The following is a 15,719-nucleotide window of genomic DNA, read 5'->3' as shown; positions in this document are numbered from 1 at the left end:
TTAAGGTTAGCCAAAGATTTAGAGGTTTTCATGAAAGGCATTATTACAAGATAATCGGCTATCGGATTCTGCCATTATTATATGTCATTTTAAATTTTACTTTTTACTTAGGCATTATAATCTCTGATATAGACATTAGGCAGGAATGCGAAAATAAGTCAAATCGTCGACTTAGGCTTACACAGGCACGAGACGGTTGAACCTTAGTGCATATACTCGAGGTATTTGGACCAAATTCCCTTGTTTTTTAAACTTCTTTTATTCCATTCAATTACAATTCAAGCGGACCCGGTAATGTTGAAAGTATGTTTTGAGGGATATACTTAGAAAAATGAACGGAAAGTAGTCAACAGGTCCCCCACGTGCGCGTTAATGGTACGGGGTGCGTGCGAGTCGTTGCCATTACCTATGTACCCAGTTGGTATTGGGCTTTTGTTCGCTTGGCCGTGGTCACGCGAACCGAATCACAGTTCTGCGATAAAATCACCACCAACTGAAAATATTAATTGTGCGAACGGGAAACGCTCGAGGATTATGAATACGCTACCTCACATACAAGTGACTATGTGCACTTGAATAAATAATAGCTCGGTTTTCCGACCCTCAGTTGTATATACAAATCTGGCATTCCAGCTCACTAAGTTACGGCGTTGTATTTTTAATTGTGATTTCTTGGCCTAAAATGGTCTTCCAAGAGTGTAATAAATTTGTCGGATCGTTCTTCTCCAAAACATTTTCCCCAGTTGACTTCTGATTGTTTTAGCTCTACTTGAATTTCAACTGCCGTTTGGACGCGGAACATTATTTGCTCTGCCCTCCACAGCACCGTGTACATTGACCCCGACTTTTCGTCGAATTTGTTTATTTTCGATGTTGCATTCGCGTGCTTGAACTCCAGGAATGCTGTTTTGCGTAAACGAGGCTGCTTAGTCTTCCCAGTTTTTAATCAACTTCGTATATCTTATTGTTCAGTGTCTCTATACCACGCTATAGTCTTGACCGGATTTGAGAACACATCGATTGTTTGCTTTGACAACCAGTAGCAATTGTACTCTGCGTTCCTTTAATGCTCCACAACCGTTTGCAAAAGCACAGATGTCATATCTGATGTCACAAGCAAATCCAAAAAACGCGTTGGGATTTTGGATACAAAGACGGCTTTTGACATATGCGTTTATAGTGGGATCAGTTTTTTAACGCCTTCAAACTGACGTCGCGCATAAGAAATCTTTTAATCGACTTTCAAATATTTCCTCTCTTTGTTTTGTGACCTGATCGCAGTTAAGTGTTTATACAGCTTTGTAGGACTCGACGAATCGGACATTGCTCAACAACCATAGTTCAAACCATCTCGGCTCTTGCGTGCTCACGAATGCGTACCTGTTTGATGCGTACCTGTTTGATGCGTACTGGCACTTTTTTCGGTATCTGGGTAGCTTGTAAACAGCTTTCCCCAAAAAAATGACATTTCACTTGAGAACATTTACTCCTTCCAGGTAACATTGAAGGGCTATGGAGAATTAATCCAAGCACAGGAGACATTTACCCCACTCGTCGACTCGCCCCAAGGGATGGGACCCCAGTTTCGAGGTCTTCATTCACCGTCCAGGCTTCTGATGGCGCGGTGCAGCCCTTAGCCAATCATGCCAAAGTGACTATTGACATTCGGGCTTATGACGACACACCCCCACGATTTCAAACCAATCACTTGACCATTGCTCTGCCAGAAGACACACCAAAAGATAGGTAATGTCTCATAGTTGTCGTGGACCCTCATATTTTTGTCATATTATTTCGCTACTTTAATTAACATCTTCTTTTTGAAATTTTAGTTTTGTTGCCATGCTGACCGCCACTGCGCCTTCTGGTGTCACCTACAACGTTACATCCGTTGATGACGACGACGACAGTTTCATCATTAACCCGCACTCTGGCGTGGTATCGTTGCAAGGAAAACTAGACCGTGAAGAGGTGACATCATACGAACTGCTTGTAACTGCAATCAACTCGGAAGGAAAATCATCCACCGCTCATATTGAAGTAAACGTCATGGACGTGAATGACAACAGGTACATGTCACAATGTATTAATGTAGTCATTGCATTAGTATAGGCTATTAGCACCGTCTGCTTTGCTTAGCTCAGTTTTTAACATGCTAACGTGATTTCTCGTTTGTCGACGAAACCGATAATATTATTTGTTAACAGAATCTGATGTTTTTCTTCCTTACCAGGCCTGTTTTCGAATCTTTATTCTACGTTGGGAAGATCTACGAATCCCACGTCTCCTCCGCATCAACATTTATCACGAAAGAGGATGGAAAGCCTCTAGTGGTTCGTGCATCAGACAGAGACATCGGCGACAACGCAAGAATCGCTTACCGGCTTGTTAAACCAAGCGAAGCGATCTCAGAACGGTTTACCGTCGACGAAGCGACGGGAGCGATACGTGCGTTGCCTGGTACCGGATTGTTTGATTATGAAATGGTCAAAGAGTACTCATTTGAGGTGAGACTATGTTTTTATAATATTTATTCTCGATTATCGTAGTTGAATAAGTTTTTATTAGAATATTGCAATATATGTTGTAATTTCGTTGTAATCGTTGCTTATTTTAGATTCAAGCATTCGATCTCGGAAGTCCACGATTATATTCAGCGAGCAATGCTCACGTCAATATCCGCGTGATGGATGCGAACGACACCGTAGTCACTTTCACTAAAACCAACTACCACCTAAGCGTTATGCTTCCTACATGCGAGGGAGTTATAGTCAGCCAAGAAACACGAGCACAGCCTGAAACTGGTTCTAGCCAGTCTAAACGTCGGTTAACCTATTCTCTCGGAAGCGATAATCCCGCTTTCGTCATTGACCCCCTCACTGGCGTCATATCCGTCGCGGATGCAGGTGCACTCGAAGCTGACGAGGTTGCTCTAAGTTTAAGAGTCACAGACGGGAAGAAGACGGCAGCAGCAGTGGCAGTTATCTCAGTGACTGAAATGCCACGTCACAAAAAATTCACTTTTTCCAAAACGGTTTACGAAACTCAAGCAAGGGAGAACACAACACAGGTATATATCGAAATATTTCAATCTAACATTAATCATTTTTTGGTATAAAGCGTTCTTTATCTTCCTACAAGTACCACAGATAAGAGAAGGCCTACTTACTCTAGTGATGTGTGTATTTGCAGACGAAAGATTTAGTGGTTGTCAGTATTCGAGGAATGGAATTGGATGATAACGTTCGTTTTTCCATTCTCAACCCAACACCATACTTTGCTATTGACAGCACCTCCGGCGTGATAAGCACAACTGGAGTTCCAATTGATCGCGAAGAAAAGGCGCAGTACGAGGTACTGGAGTAATTAAACTCCATAGGCTGGGTCATATTTGATTAACGTGTGATTGTGTATAAGCTGATATGTGTTCAGTTATAAGAAATTTTAGTAATAAAAAAAATCAAAACGAACAAGCACAAACTTTTTCTTTTACTCGTAGTAAATATTTCGATCAACTATCTCGTTTGTTTTTCAATAATCTGAAACCTGTACTTTTATCAGCTACTGGTCGAAGCTGTTCACATCGATTTCCAGGCTTCGTCGCAACGACGGGACCGTACTATCGCACGCATCACGATCATCGACGTCAATGACAACCCACCCCAATTTGTTGGAGAACCATATTACGCGACCGTGCAAGTTGACGCTCTACGGAGGTCTCTTGTTAAACAGGTAATTTGTATAATTAATCGTAATATTTTACCGAATTATTTCAGTTGCTTGCTGTAATTCCAAGATTGGAATGAACCAAACCTCGTAATAAGAATCGTTTATGTACAAAATTGTTGCATTTTATGGACTTTATTTAATACCAACCCCAAAACTCTCCAAATCACCCCGAAATATGGAAATTGTCAACAACACTTTGAAGTTCTATCCCTTGGGTGTTATGGTTAATCACCTGTTATATAGGCATATGAATATCAATACGTGTTACTTTCAATTTTATACTTGGCTTGAAAGGTCTGATTATTACGTAGATTTTTTGTGATTGTTTAGAAATTCGGTTCATCCCAATTATAAACCTTTTTGGTAACTGGAAGCAAAAAATATTGTAATGGCGAAACCGAAACTCGGTGAATTGTTCCTTTTTCTTCAGGTCCGGACTTTTGATGCGGATGAAGGGAGGAACAGAATCGTGAGGTACAGGTTGGAAGAAGCTTATCAACATCTTTTCGACGTCGACGAACGCGATGGTGTCGTCGTTTTAAATCAAACACCTGGTGAGGTCACGGATGGTAACAACGCCCAGTACAACGTCACAGTGTTTGCTGACAGCATTGGTAAGAATTTTAAGGGTTATATTATATGAGATTACAACTATGCTGATATGAATGTAATTGGCAAGCTATTTCATATGTCTTTGCTTAATATGCTACTAAAATACTATCATTTGGACATTATTGTCATGTACTGCACAATCTATAAACAATCAAGTAATATCCTGTATTTAACGTAACTAATTATTTTGCTTTAAATGCACTATATATGAAGGTGAAATGTAAATTGTATTGTTACACAAAAATAATACAACTATATTGCAGGACCGCCCTTACTTACAAGCCAAACCATCTTACGTGTATCAGTAATCAACCGGGCGACACCGATTTTTACTGAGCCGGTATACGGTGGATTTGAAATACCAGAGAATGCTAAAGCTCATACAGTTGTGACCACGGACATTCAGGCGTCCAGTCCCGAGGGTTCGAACGTGTTTTACACGATTGAATACGGAGACACATTCCATCAGTTTGACATTGACTTTGTGGGAGGTACATTAAGATAACAATATGCAAAGTTTGCGTAAATTATATGACAGCAAAAAGAAACTGGACTTTACTTAATCGCGTACTGTTATCACTTTACTATGAGCTGTTTACAAATTCCTGACTTGGCTTAACGAAGCTGTTAGTTGGTAATATGTGTTGAATATTAGTTGGTATCACAGGCACCTTAACATCACTTGGAAATCTCGACTATGAAACGCAGAGCCACTACAGACTTCAGATTCGTGCTCGTGACTCAAAGTCACGTGCTTTTGCTGACGTATTCGTCAACATTGACGTGGTTGACGTGAACGATAATATTCCAGTTTTCTCACAAACTTCATACGTGGCCAGGATGCGTGAGACCGCCCGTGTGGGTAGCACAGTCTTACAGGTAATTGTTAGATCGATGAAAAACAAAGACTGAAATTAGAGCGTTTATGCCATTACCACGTAGGTATATGATGTACTGGTATGACCCTGCACAAAGATAAAGAAACGATATCACGATAATTGGGAAGTGCTGATATTAATCCCAACGCCGCAATAATCCGATCACGTAATAAGAATCTAAACTCTATACATTTTTCAATATTCCTTCATTTCAATTAAACGCTGTTTTTCACCCAGATGTATTCAGTAACCCTAATATCAAAAACGCTTATCTTGCGTTGTTTTAAATGGATTACTTCAGTGTATGTAGTCCTTGTTGATGCAGTTTAAATATCATTACTTTAAATTTTATTCCTTTTAAATATTATCTTTTGTGTTAGATTACGGCGTCTGACGCTGACTCTGGAGCCAATGGCCAGATAAGATACACAATTCTTCCTAATGAAGACTCCTCGGATGCCACCTTCTTTCTTCTGGATCCGGATTCCGGAGTCGTTTGGACAGCAAGAGGACTTGACCATGAAAGTACACCGAAACTAAGTTTCGTTGCCCGTGCGACGGATTCGGGAATGCCCATGCTGTATACTGACGTCACAGTGACGTTGTATGTTGATGACGTCAACGATAACCCGCCAGAATTTAATAAGGTATAGGTCAAGGATCTATCATCATTTACTGTAACTTATCCTGTTAATTTGTCGTCTCCTTTTTCGTCTTACAAATGTCTTTGTGGGCAGGAAACATACGAATTTTATGTCAACGTGAACGCGAAACCAGGCCAGTTTATAGGAAAGATATCTGCCTGGGATGCCGACTCTGAAGACAGAGATAAGCTGGTCTATACACTCCATCGTTCTACGACAAGCAGTTTATTAGAAATTAACCCGACCACTGGTAAATTTATATTGCAGTCTACGCACAACCGGTTCAGACATGTATTTTAATTTTTTTTCACTTGTTTTACCTGTTTCAACGCTAACATTTCTCTCAAGGTGTTGTTGCTTTGGCTGATGTGGCAAAGATGACTCCCGAACTGATCGCCATCCACGCCAATGTATCAGTGACCGACGGTGTCTTTACGTCATCGGCAGGTTTCATCGTTCACGTTACGTCACATGACACCTCCCCATCTGTGGTGACCTTTGACCAGACAGAATACAACATAACACTTGTCGAGAACACGGGTCTTGGACGAAAATTAGGAACGGTTGGTAGAGATTTTTCCTAGGAAAAACGCACAGACATTGGCCGTATCTTATGTAGCTGCTACATCTTAGGTAACCGCAACCGGTAACGGAGCATTGTTATACGCCATTGAACCGGATGCCGGTTCTGACATGTTCCGCATTGACGCCAATACCGGTAACGTTTTCAATGAAGCTGCAATAGACCGAGAGTCCTTCACTGCGAACTCAAACGGTGACGTCATTATTTCCTTTTACGTATCAGCCACCGACCACAGGGGTAAGTAGGAAATATTTAGCCAAGTGGATTCATGTGCACTTTGTTATTTTAGTTATACCCCGAGTTTTACTCATATTTGATTTTAAACTTAATCTTGCATTTTTGATTTAGGTTCGATTGCACGATCCCGTGTAAACGTTTACGTCTTGGATGTCAATGACAATTACCCGATTTTTACTCAAGATAGTTACGTTGCTGTTGTAGTGGTCAGCTCTGCCAGGGCGGATGACCACGTTATCAAGGTAACAGATTAACATAAAACATATTTCTAATATTTTATTCCAATGTCCAAATATCTTTAAATATCAAAAGTAACGTTATCAAACGAAGAATATTTAAGAGAAAATAATACAGTTAGTTTTTTACCGATACCGGACCAATTGAATAAATAAATGAAGTAAATAAATAAATAGCATAGTGAAAGAAACTTTTCTTCACAGCTTGCTGCGTCAGATTTAGATGCGGGTAAAAACGGTTCAATTCGCTATTCTTGGGACGAAGACGATTCTAACGCAAAACGATTTTTTCGACTAAACAGTTTCAGTGGGGAAATTTTAATTCACGAAACACCAAGATTTATGGGTAAGGCAGTCAGACAGTTAAAACAATGTACAATTGTTCTCGAGTTAATATTACACGACTGCTATTGTATGCTGCTGTTTTATGTCTCGTTTACCGAACGTGTTTACACATTAGAGCCGGGCTAAATATCGGTCTCCTATTATTATTTGCTTACGTTTGTTCGGGTCCCTTGATCTTTTGTCGTTTCCCCCGTATCCTAGTCACATCGCCGTCTTAGGTCTTTATTTAAACTTAATTGAGGGAGACTGGCGCAAGATTTCTTGAGTCTAATGGCAGATAAATGGAGTAAGCAAATGTCAGCGCCATATAACAGGATATTGCGCGGTTATATTTGTTGATTTATTGTTGTTTCCCTCACTAGGTAATTTGAGAACTTTGAGCTTTTTCATTCGCGCCAGCGACCGGGGAACTCCGGATTCAAAAGGAAGCGTGGTCTCCGTTTCCGTCTATCTCGCATCCGACTCTGATCCTGTCCCGCGTTTTGAGATGAAAGAATGGATCGCTTCCATCCCGGAAAACAACTATGTCGGATCAGAGGTATCACTATCTTTATTTCATGTCATCAAAGTTTGTGGCTTAATGTTATTTAAAGTTGAACATTTTCGATGCATGAAAATTGACCGATCTAAAAACCTCATACAGGTTATCAGAGTAAGAGCATCTGTTCGTTCGTCCACGATCAAATACTTCCTGGCTCCTCTCTACATCACAGATGAGGAGCAGGAGAAAGTCTCGTCAGGTTAGTCTCAACTCTAAATTAAAGTCAGTTGCGTTGTTATGCAACCAATCAAGTAACAGCATCTTATCAATCATTTTAATGAGAATTAATTGGGATTTTTTCCCAGGAAACTCGACTCTTCGGAAGCATCCATTTAACATCGATCCATTAACTGGAGTGATCACAACATCCCGAGTCTTAGATCGTGAAGAACAAGCAGTGTACGTCATAGACGTGTTGGCTGTCGTGGAAACGACACCTGACCTCGTAGCATCTGCAAAAGTAAGTAAAGAACTTTGCAACCCGCATAGATTTCTATGTACAAATTCGAGTACATATAAAGGTGCGATCTAAGCAAGATTTACGTTATTACCGATGTTAATTTTTCTTTCACGAGTATCCCGTCGTTGACTTGAAAAAATCTTCTTCAAGATTTCAGTGATAGCTGCAACCTTTAAAAAGTTCTATGCCCGTGGTAAAAAACATTATTCTGACGCTTTCTGTGTCCGGTAGGTCACCGTCAATTTGACAGATGTGAACGACAATAGCCCTCAGTTTGTGTCATCTGAATACCATTGCTCTGTGGTTGAAAATACACCGGCAACCAATGATCTTCTTTTTGTCGAAGCCAACGACCCTGATCTGGGCGTGTTTGGCCAAGTAACTTACAGGTAATAAAGCCAGACTGCCATGTTCAAAACTTCATAACATTATGTCATATATCCTTGGAGTGCTTAATGTTGGCGAATAGCAAAGTGATTTTATTCTGTAATCCACAATTTGTTTTCCCCTTGCGCTGTTCAGTATCTACAACATATAGATTACGTAGTTTGTATTAATTGTTTTGTTAATGCAATTTACACATATACATTGATCTATGCAGTCTGGTGCAACCTGATGACGAATCGACTCTACCATTTGCCATTGACACTGAAACCGGAATGTTGCGGAGTCTCATACCACTTGACAGGGAAAACACCGACAGATACGACTTGACAGTGCGCGCCAGTGATGGTGGCCGCGGTCAGAAGCAACGCGACAGCATATGTCACGTGATTGTCCACGTGATCGACGTCAACGACGAACCACCCATTTTTTCACACTCGGAATATCGTGCGTCTATTCTTGAAAGGTGAGTGACAAGCATATTTTTCTGAAAGCTTTGATACCTTTGATACAATTTGATAAATTTAACATTTTTGCTTAACTGGGTCCACATATCGTACTAGCACCATGCTTTATAAAGTACTTCTGCCATGGTTTTCATCACAAATACATGACAGCGCGTCGATTGGGCAACTGACCTCGAAATTCATTCATGCTTCCGACAACGATTCGCAAGGTGGCTCTCGCATGCAGCTCTACATCTTACAAGGTGACCCGGACGGTTTGTTTGAAATATCATCTGAGCTCGTCCCATCCGATGACCACTCGGTCACTGCTGCGTTGAGAGTAAGTCATTAGGTTTTGTAATTTCACAATCAGTTCACTTTATCCCGAGAAGTTTCAGACCGTTTCAAATTCTATGGCCTTCATTTCTTCCTAAAAACTTTTAAAAATACACCTGCATTTCTCAGGTGATGAAAGAAGGCTTAAATAGAGAAGTTCAGTCCGTCTATCATCTGACGCTTTTAGCCACAGATGGACTTCACACAAGTACCACCAGGGTTGTTCTCTCGGTTAGAGATGTCAACGATAACAAACCAGTTTGCGAGCAGGTGTGAATGCTGTCTATAACCTTCTCTACCTCTCCAGTATGTACGAATCGTGCAAATGTTGTCAAGCTTCATCGTTAACTGACCTTCACCCTTTGAACTTTCGCCTTAGTTATCATATCGAGCTTCTGTCCGGGAAGATGCCGAGGAGCACACTCTTGTTTTGCTCGTGACGTCACACGACAATGACGCAGGCAATTACGGAACTGTTGTTTATTCATTAGACGGTGAAGGTTCGAACATGTTTGACCTGGATTCTAGGACAGGTAACATTGCGCGTTAGTTTATCAAACAACAACAGTTTAAGCATTTACTAAACGTATACGAAAATGTTATGTTGAATTAAAAACATATGATATCACTTGTAATTTTGCAAATGAAATATTGTTGGCTTTATTTGCAGGCGAGCTTTTTACAGCAGCTCTATTAGATCGCGAAACAACTGCTAGGTATTGGCTGTCGGCGACTGCTACTGATGGAGGTGGACTTACATGTGCAAGCAAGGTATAGATATCTCATTCTGTTTTTCTCGAAAAGAACTTGATATCAAAAAATAGGCTCATGACGCAAACATTCTAAAATTCCTCTGTAGATTCTGATCGATGTAAATGATGTCAACGACAACGCTCCTCATTTTGTCGAATCCTCCTTGCGCACTTCCGCGAGGGAAAACGCTCCGGTCGATTCTCTTATCCATAGAGTCGTCGCTTGTGATCAAGACATGGGTAAATTTAATTTTAAAAGAAAGAAGTTTTATGCAATTTGTTTTGTGATACATTTTGATACACTTTTTGCATATGATACACATTTTGTGTTTCAGGGTTAACTTTAAATCATTCGCTTATTTTTAGGTGAAAACGGAACGTTTTCGTATTCGCTTACCGATGATATCAACGGTCAGTTTTTCATCGAACCGGACACCGGGGTCATTCTGTTGATGAAACCACTCGACCGAGAAACAGTGCCGTTCTATGAATTGGAGATAGTGGTAAGTATGAAGCAAAATAATGTTATTTTGGTCAAAATTACGAAGTATACAACTTCAAAAGTGGGCTAATGATTCTCTAATAACTTAACAACTTTGGAACCAGGCAACCGACCATGGCAGCGAAAAGAGTTTATCGTCAAGAGCAGGACTTCGTCTTCAAGTCCTTGACGTCAACGACAATCCTCCCGTGTTTAGGGATACCCAGGTAAGTTGCTCACATTTCAGTGCGTTACATTTACAAAATCAGTTGCCTATATGCTCGTTTGGTCTGTCCTTTTCTTATCAAAATTGATACTTCTCAGGTTTGTGGACATTTAATCTTATTTTCTATATTTTAGTACAAGGCTACTGTGCGGGAAGACGTCAGACCGGGTCACAGTGTGGTCACTGTGGAGGCAAAGAGTTTGGACACTGGAGCAAATGCCAAACTCCGATATTCCATCACGTATGGAAATGAGCACGGAAAATTTCTTATCAACGAAAATACAGGTTTTTGAAATACAAAATAAAAGATCTTCATACATGCATTTTTTGTATTTTGCAACGTCAGACAATCGTCATTGAAACATTACGATAAACGTTTGTATTCAGGTGAAGTAAAATTGTCCACAACAGTCGACTTCGAAAGTGACCAAAGCTACGTACTGACCATATCGGCGTCCGACCGCAGTGAACACCCATTATCCAGTGATTGTACACTGCACGTCCAAGTACTTGACGTTAACGACAACCGTCCTGAATTCTTTCCGGTCGGAGAGGTCAGTTAATTTACTTCGGTCAGACTAAAAATAATTACCAATTTAATTATTTGATGCATAGATAAGCAACGCCATAAATATGTTTACCAAATGTTTTCCAGGTATTATAGGCGATTATTATTGGTTTATTGATATGCGTTTCTAACTGGTAATATTAGCATGTTTCTCATTCAAGTGAATAAATTCTGTTTTTCAGCTTTCTGTGCCAGAAGATGCCGAGGTTGGTCGCATAATAAGTACAATACCCGCAACTGACCGGGACAGTGGCTTGGCCGGAAATGTCACTTTCAGTTTGTCACGTGACGCAGAGCTTCCGTTTTCCATAAACCCGGAAACAGGAAAATTTATCGTCGTTTCTCCTGGCCTTGACTATGAAAGGCAGAGATCGTATCGTGTTGTTGTTGTAGCAACCGATGGCGGGAGTCCAGCGCTCAGCTCAGAAGTAACCATAACTGTCAACGTAGATGACATCAACGACAATCGGCCTAGATTTCTGGTCGCAAGCTCTACTGGTGGCGATTTTGATAAAATCTCCTGCTCATTAGATGGCGCTAATTGCACAGTGTATGTACACGAAAGTTCGAGTGATCCTGTTGTGCATGGAGTGGTCAGCCTGAACGCCACTGACGAAGACGGCAAGGGAAATGCAGGGCCGTTCAAATTTAGAATTCTCTCTGGCAACGATGCAGGTAGCTGTTATAGGTCATGCACGAGTTGTGTATAAGCTAAATTATTGATGAAAATGAACGCAAACGATGTATTTCATAGTTAGAAGATATTTTGCCACAGTTGTGGGCTTGTGCTCTATGACTGTATGTTTAGTCTAACTATGTAGTACATGTGCGTTTTGCACATAATACGCATATTGCACAAGTAAAAATTAGATGCCCTCTTGAATTTTTGTTGTGTTTTTAAATTTGTTTATATATTCCTTATGTTATGTATCGTGTAGGCTTATTTTATTTGGACAAGAACAACTTCATCAAATCACGCCGAACTCTTCGACTTAATGACATCACGATAGATGGACGTCGACAAAATAGCCAAGAGCTTGTCCACCAGCTGATCATAGAGGCGACAGATTCCGGTCATCCTTACTATCTTACCTCCCAACCTCCTTTGCAACTCAATATTATAGTGATAAAAGAGAGTCAGTACGCTCCGGAAATGAAAACACATAAGATTGAAATCTTCCTCCGGGGGATGGAATTGGAGCGGGGACTCATTTCGCAGAGTTTGCAGGCAACTGACCGGGATACTTTTGATGAAGACAGGCTAAGGTTCTCTCTCGCGTCTCCTGAAGATGTCGAAAACTTTGTTATCGATCCTGTCACAGGTTCCATAACTGCGGAGACGCCTCTTTCGGAGGGCGATTATGACGTATTAGTCAGGGTTAGCGATGGTAGCCGGGCCACTACGTCCACTATCCCGATTATAGTGCGACGGGTTACTCAACAAGCTTTAGAGAACAGTGTTTCCATTTCATTCCGCGGAATACATGACGCAGAGAATTATTTATCCCGCTACAACGCACTTTTTGTTGATAAACTCCGAGAGATGTTACCAAATGGATTCGACCACAATCGCGATTTACTTACGATCTCCGTACAAGCGAGAGATGACCTGGTTGATGTTTTATTTGCCGTACGTAAACCTCCAGATGCTAAAGCCCCAAGAAGCTTTTATCTCTCGAAATCACTCCGGAAGATCCTGGAGAACAACAGGCCCCTCATCGAAGAAAAACTGAGAGTCCGTGTTGCTGACATCCAAGGCGTCCTTTGCGCTGAAGATGAGTGCTCGCACGGATCTTGCAGACAAATTCCAACTTTGGATCCTCTACCTGAAACTTTAAACCCGGTGACCACTATAAGCCGCAGCCTTGTAACATCCACTTTCAAGCGTGAGAAGAGATGTGTCTGCTCACCTGGGCACGTTGGCCCAGCCTGTGTGACCATATGCTCAAGCGGTCCATGTCCACGTGATCAGACGTGTGCCACGGATGAGACGGAAGTGGAAGGCTATCGATGCGAAAACCCCAGCCGACCCAAATCGACAATGACGTTCTCAGGGCGATCATTTATAAAGTATCGACTGTCCGATGCCAGCCGCCATTCGCCTTTCAGGTTAACTTTCAGGGTTCGGAGCTTCCAGTCTGCGGCGACCATCTTCTACGCTCGTGGACCATCCCATTCTGCTAAACTTGAAATCTTTGGAGGATTCTTGCGGTATACGTTTGATTGTGGAAGTGGTCCTCAGTCGATGGTCCGGTACGTGCAAGATGTGGATGATGGACATTGGCATGATGTGGACATAAAACCGCTGGAGGACAGATCCAACTGCGCTTTCAAATTAACTGTGGGAACATACATTGCGTCTGTAGAGGCGACTGGAGGAGCAAAACGTCTTGATCTTACATCCATAACCTTCGGCGGGATGCCGGATGACGGAAGATCTAAGAGGAGTAGAAGCGGTGTTGCTACTAGAAGTCGTCGCAATGTAAGCCATGGATTCCGTGGATGTTTGCAAAGAGCAGAGTTAAACAATGTCCCTCTTCCTTCTCCGTCATCTGCGCCTTCTAGTGGGTCCGGCAACATCGTAGAGGAGCATTCTGGAGTAACAGCAAAGTAAGTAAACTATCTTTTAATCAAGTAGCTATTAACCTTAATGAAATGTTTTAATTAATATTAACATTATTCCAATTTTAGCGGTGAAAAACTACTGTAGCTACTGTATGTCACACTTCTGTAAAATTTTCTTCGTTCAGTTGTCGGAACAGTTTGATCAACATGGAGGCTTGCTCCGGCACTCCCTGCCTGAACGGAGGAAGATGCATGCCGCTTTCTGACGGATCGCACGCGTGCGAATGTCCTTTGGAGTATGATGGGGAAAGATGCGAGATCCCTGATCCGTGCGGACCTCTCCCCTGTAAAAATAAAGGAGTGTGCTTAGGTCACGGAAACGAGTTCAGGCAAGTTATTCAGATTTTAAGAAACAATATTCACGTTTGAGAATGTATTTCCTGTAAACTTTTATTGTTCTCTGCAGGTGCGATTGTGAAGACTCGGGATTTTCCGGTGATCATTGCGAAATCCCATCAGCTTGCCTCGCAGTTAACCAGTGCGCTAATGGCGGCACTTGCGTAGTTCAAAGTGAATCCGCCACGTCCTGCGTGTGTCCGCCGGAGTGGAAGGGTCTCTACTGTCAGATTGACGTAAATGAATGTGAGACTTCGACTGGCAAGGAAAGATGCGGAGGGTCGGAAGAATGTCACAATTATGAAGGAGGATTTTCTTGCAACTGCTCTTCCGGTACTTTAAATTCACTCGAAGGACAACCGTTATAGTGTATAAGACAAGTTCCCCTTTTTTAAACTAGTTCATTTGCTTCTGTGACTTGAAGTTTTATTTGCAAAGTACGCTTCTAAAAAATCGCTTTTCCCGGTCTATAGGTGTCGATTGCCACGGTTTAAAGAATCCATCAGTCAATGAAGGCGTTGTTCAACCTTATATCATCATCATAGCAGTGGTGGTGTTACTGTTCATCATTGTGGGTTTGGTTTGTTTTGTTTGTTATAAGAAGAGGAGCAAGAAAGGCGACGGAAGATATACAAGGGGAAGTCGAAGAAGCCACGACTTTCAGCCGACCAGTAATTTCAATGCAGGTTCTTGTCATCGAAAACGACTTGGGCTTGTTAATTTGTGTGATCAAGTTTTCATCTAATGGCATTCTGTTTCTTTTTGAAAACATGTTTAAATAGTAACTTGCAAAAGAAAGCTGCTACTTTGAGTTGATTCATGATGTGTAGGTGTTAAGTAGAATGTATTTTCTCGTCAGATAACTACAACCAAAGGTCAAATCGCCCTCAAATCCCAGAACGTCCCAGTGATTATCAGAGAAGTTCGCGGGACTCCTTCAACATGATTCCTTTACAAGATGACCAAGTAAGTTTATTGGACAGTATTTGGGGTGATGCCACACATACGTTTGTATAAATCTTTGACATATAAATTTGACTTTATAAACGATAAAGCTTTCCTCGAAATTTGCAAACCAGGAAAGAAATCGTCGCATGTGTCTCGTGTTCCCTCAAATTCCTCCGACTTCTCCTGTTTCTGGATCAGATAACGACTCCATCAAAAAACCTCCGCCTTCTTGGCAAGAATACGACCCAGCTAAGGTATGTTTGCACCAATGTCAACGCAGTTCTTCTGCAAAGATTTTTCAGCAAAAGAACAGAAATCCATAAATTATCCATGGATCAGAGTCAAAACTGGT

The 15,719-nt window shown here is 41.4% G+C and overlaps 1 protein-coding gene across 4 annotated transcripts in view; it reads left to right on the top strand.

Moving 5' to 3' along the window:
- LOC143461472 (protocadherin Fat 1-like) overlaps positions 1-15,719 on the top strand; it is a 51,785-nt gene that overhangs the window by 32,543 nt on the left and 3,523 nt on the right. For 3 of the 4 annotated variants that reach the window (XM_076959253.1, XM_076959249.1, XM_076959254.1), the window contains exons 13-48: positions 1,497-1,746; positions 1,833-2,069; positions 2,234-2,507; positions 2,618-3,070; positions 3,193-3,354; positions 3,562-3,732; positions 4,160-4,343; positions 4,605-4,832; positions 5,009-5,220; positions 5,600-5,866; positions 5,957-6,113; positions 6,212-6,426; positions 6,497-6,683; positions 6,795-6,925; positions 7,124-7,265; positions 7,627-7,802; positions 7,908-8,004; positions 8,111-8,265; positions 8,497-8,654; positions 8,867-9,115; positions 9,267-9,435; positions 9,561-9,701; positions 9,811-9,964; positions 10,102-10,202; positions 10,291-10,423; positions 10,550-10,686; positions 10,790-10,891; positions 11,025-11,175; positions 11,278-11,444; positions 11,641-12,133; positions 12,397-14,068; positions 14,209-14,412; positions 14,490-14,752; positions 14,893-15,105; positions 15,279-15,385; positions 15,499-15,621. In XM_076959253.1, coding sequence (XP_076815368.1) covers positions 1,497-1,746; positions 1,833-2,069; positions 2,234-2,507; positions 2,618-3,070; positions 3,193-3,354; positions 3,562-3,732; positions 4,160-4,343; positions 4,605-4,832; positions 5,009-5,220; positions 5,600-5,866; positions 5,957-6,113; positions 6,212-6,426; positions 6,497-6,683; positions 6,795-6,925; positions 7,124-7,265; positions 7,627-7,802; positions 7,908-8,004; positions 8,111-8,265; positions 8,497-8,654; positions 8,867-9,115; positions 9,267-9,435; positions 9,561-9,701; positions 9,811-9,964; positions 10,102-10,202; positions 10,291-10,423; positions 10,550-10,686; positions 10,790-10,891; positions 11,025-11,175; positions 11,278-11,444; positions 11,641-12,133; positions 12,397-14,068; positions 14,209-14,412; positions 14,490-14,752; positions 14,893-15,105; positions 15,279-15,385; positions 15,499-15,621 — 8,435 coding nt within the window. The remainder of the gene's footprint in view (positions 1-1,496; positions 1,747-1,832; positions 2,070-2,233; positions 2,508-2,617; positions 3,071-3,192; positions 3,355-3,561; positions 3,733-4,159; positions 4,344-4,604; positions 4,833-5,008; positions 5,221-5,599; positions 5,867-5,956; positions 6,114-6,211; positions 6,427-6,496; positions 6,684-6,794; positions 6,926-7,123; positions 7,266-7,626; positions 7,803-7,907; positions 8,005-8,110; positions 8,266-8,496; positions 8,655-8,866; positions 9,116-9,266; positions 9,436-9,560; positions 9,702-9,810; positions 9,965-10,101; positions 10,203-10,290; positions 10,424-10,549; positions 10,687-10,789; positions 10,892-11,024; positions 11,176-11,277; positions 11,445-11,640; positions 12,134-12,396; positions 14,069-14,208; positions 14,413-14,489; positions 14,753-14,892; positions 15,106-15,278; positions 15,386-15,498; positions 15,622-15,719) is intronic. The other variant, XM_076959252.1, reaches the window with a different exon arrangement.

Source organism: Clavelina lepadiformis, chromosome 1 (genome assembly GCF_947623445.1).
Source record: "Clavelina lepadiformis chromosome 1, kaClaLepa1.1, whole genome shotgun sequence".
NCBI classification, from domain to species: domain Eukaryota; kingdom Metazoa; phylum Chordata; class Ascidiacea; order Aplousobranchia; family Clavelinidae; genus Clavelina; species Clavelina lepadiformis.
Note: the sequence above shows the minus strand (reverse complement) of the source record. Positions and strands in the feature narration are given on the sequence as shown.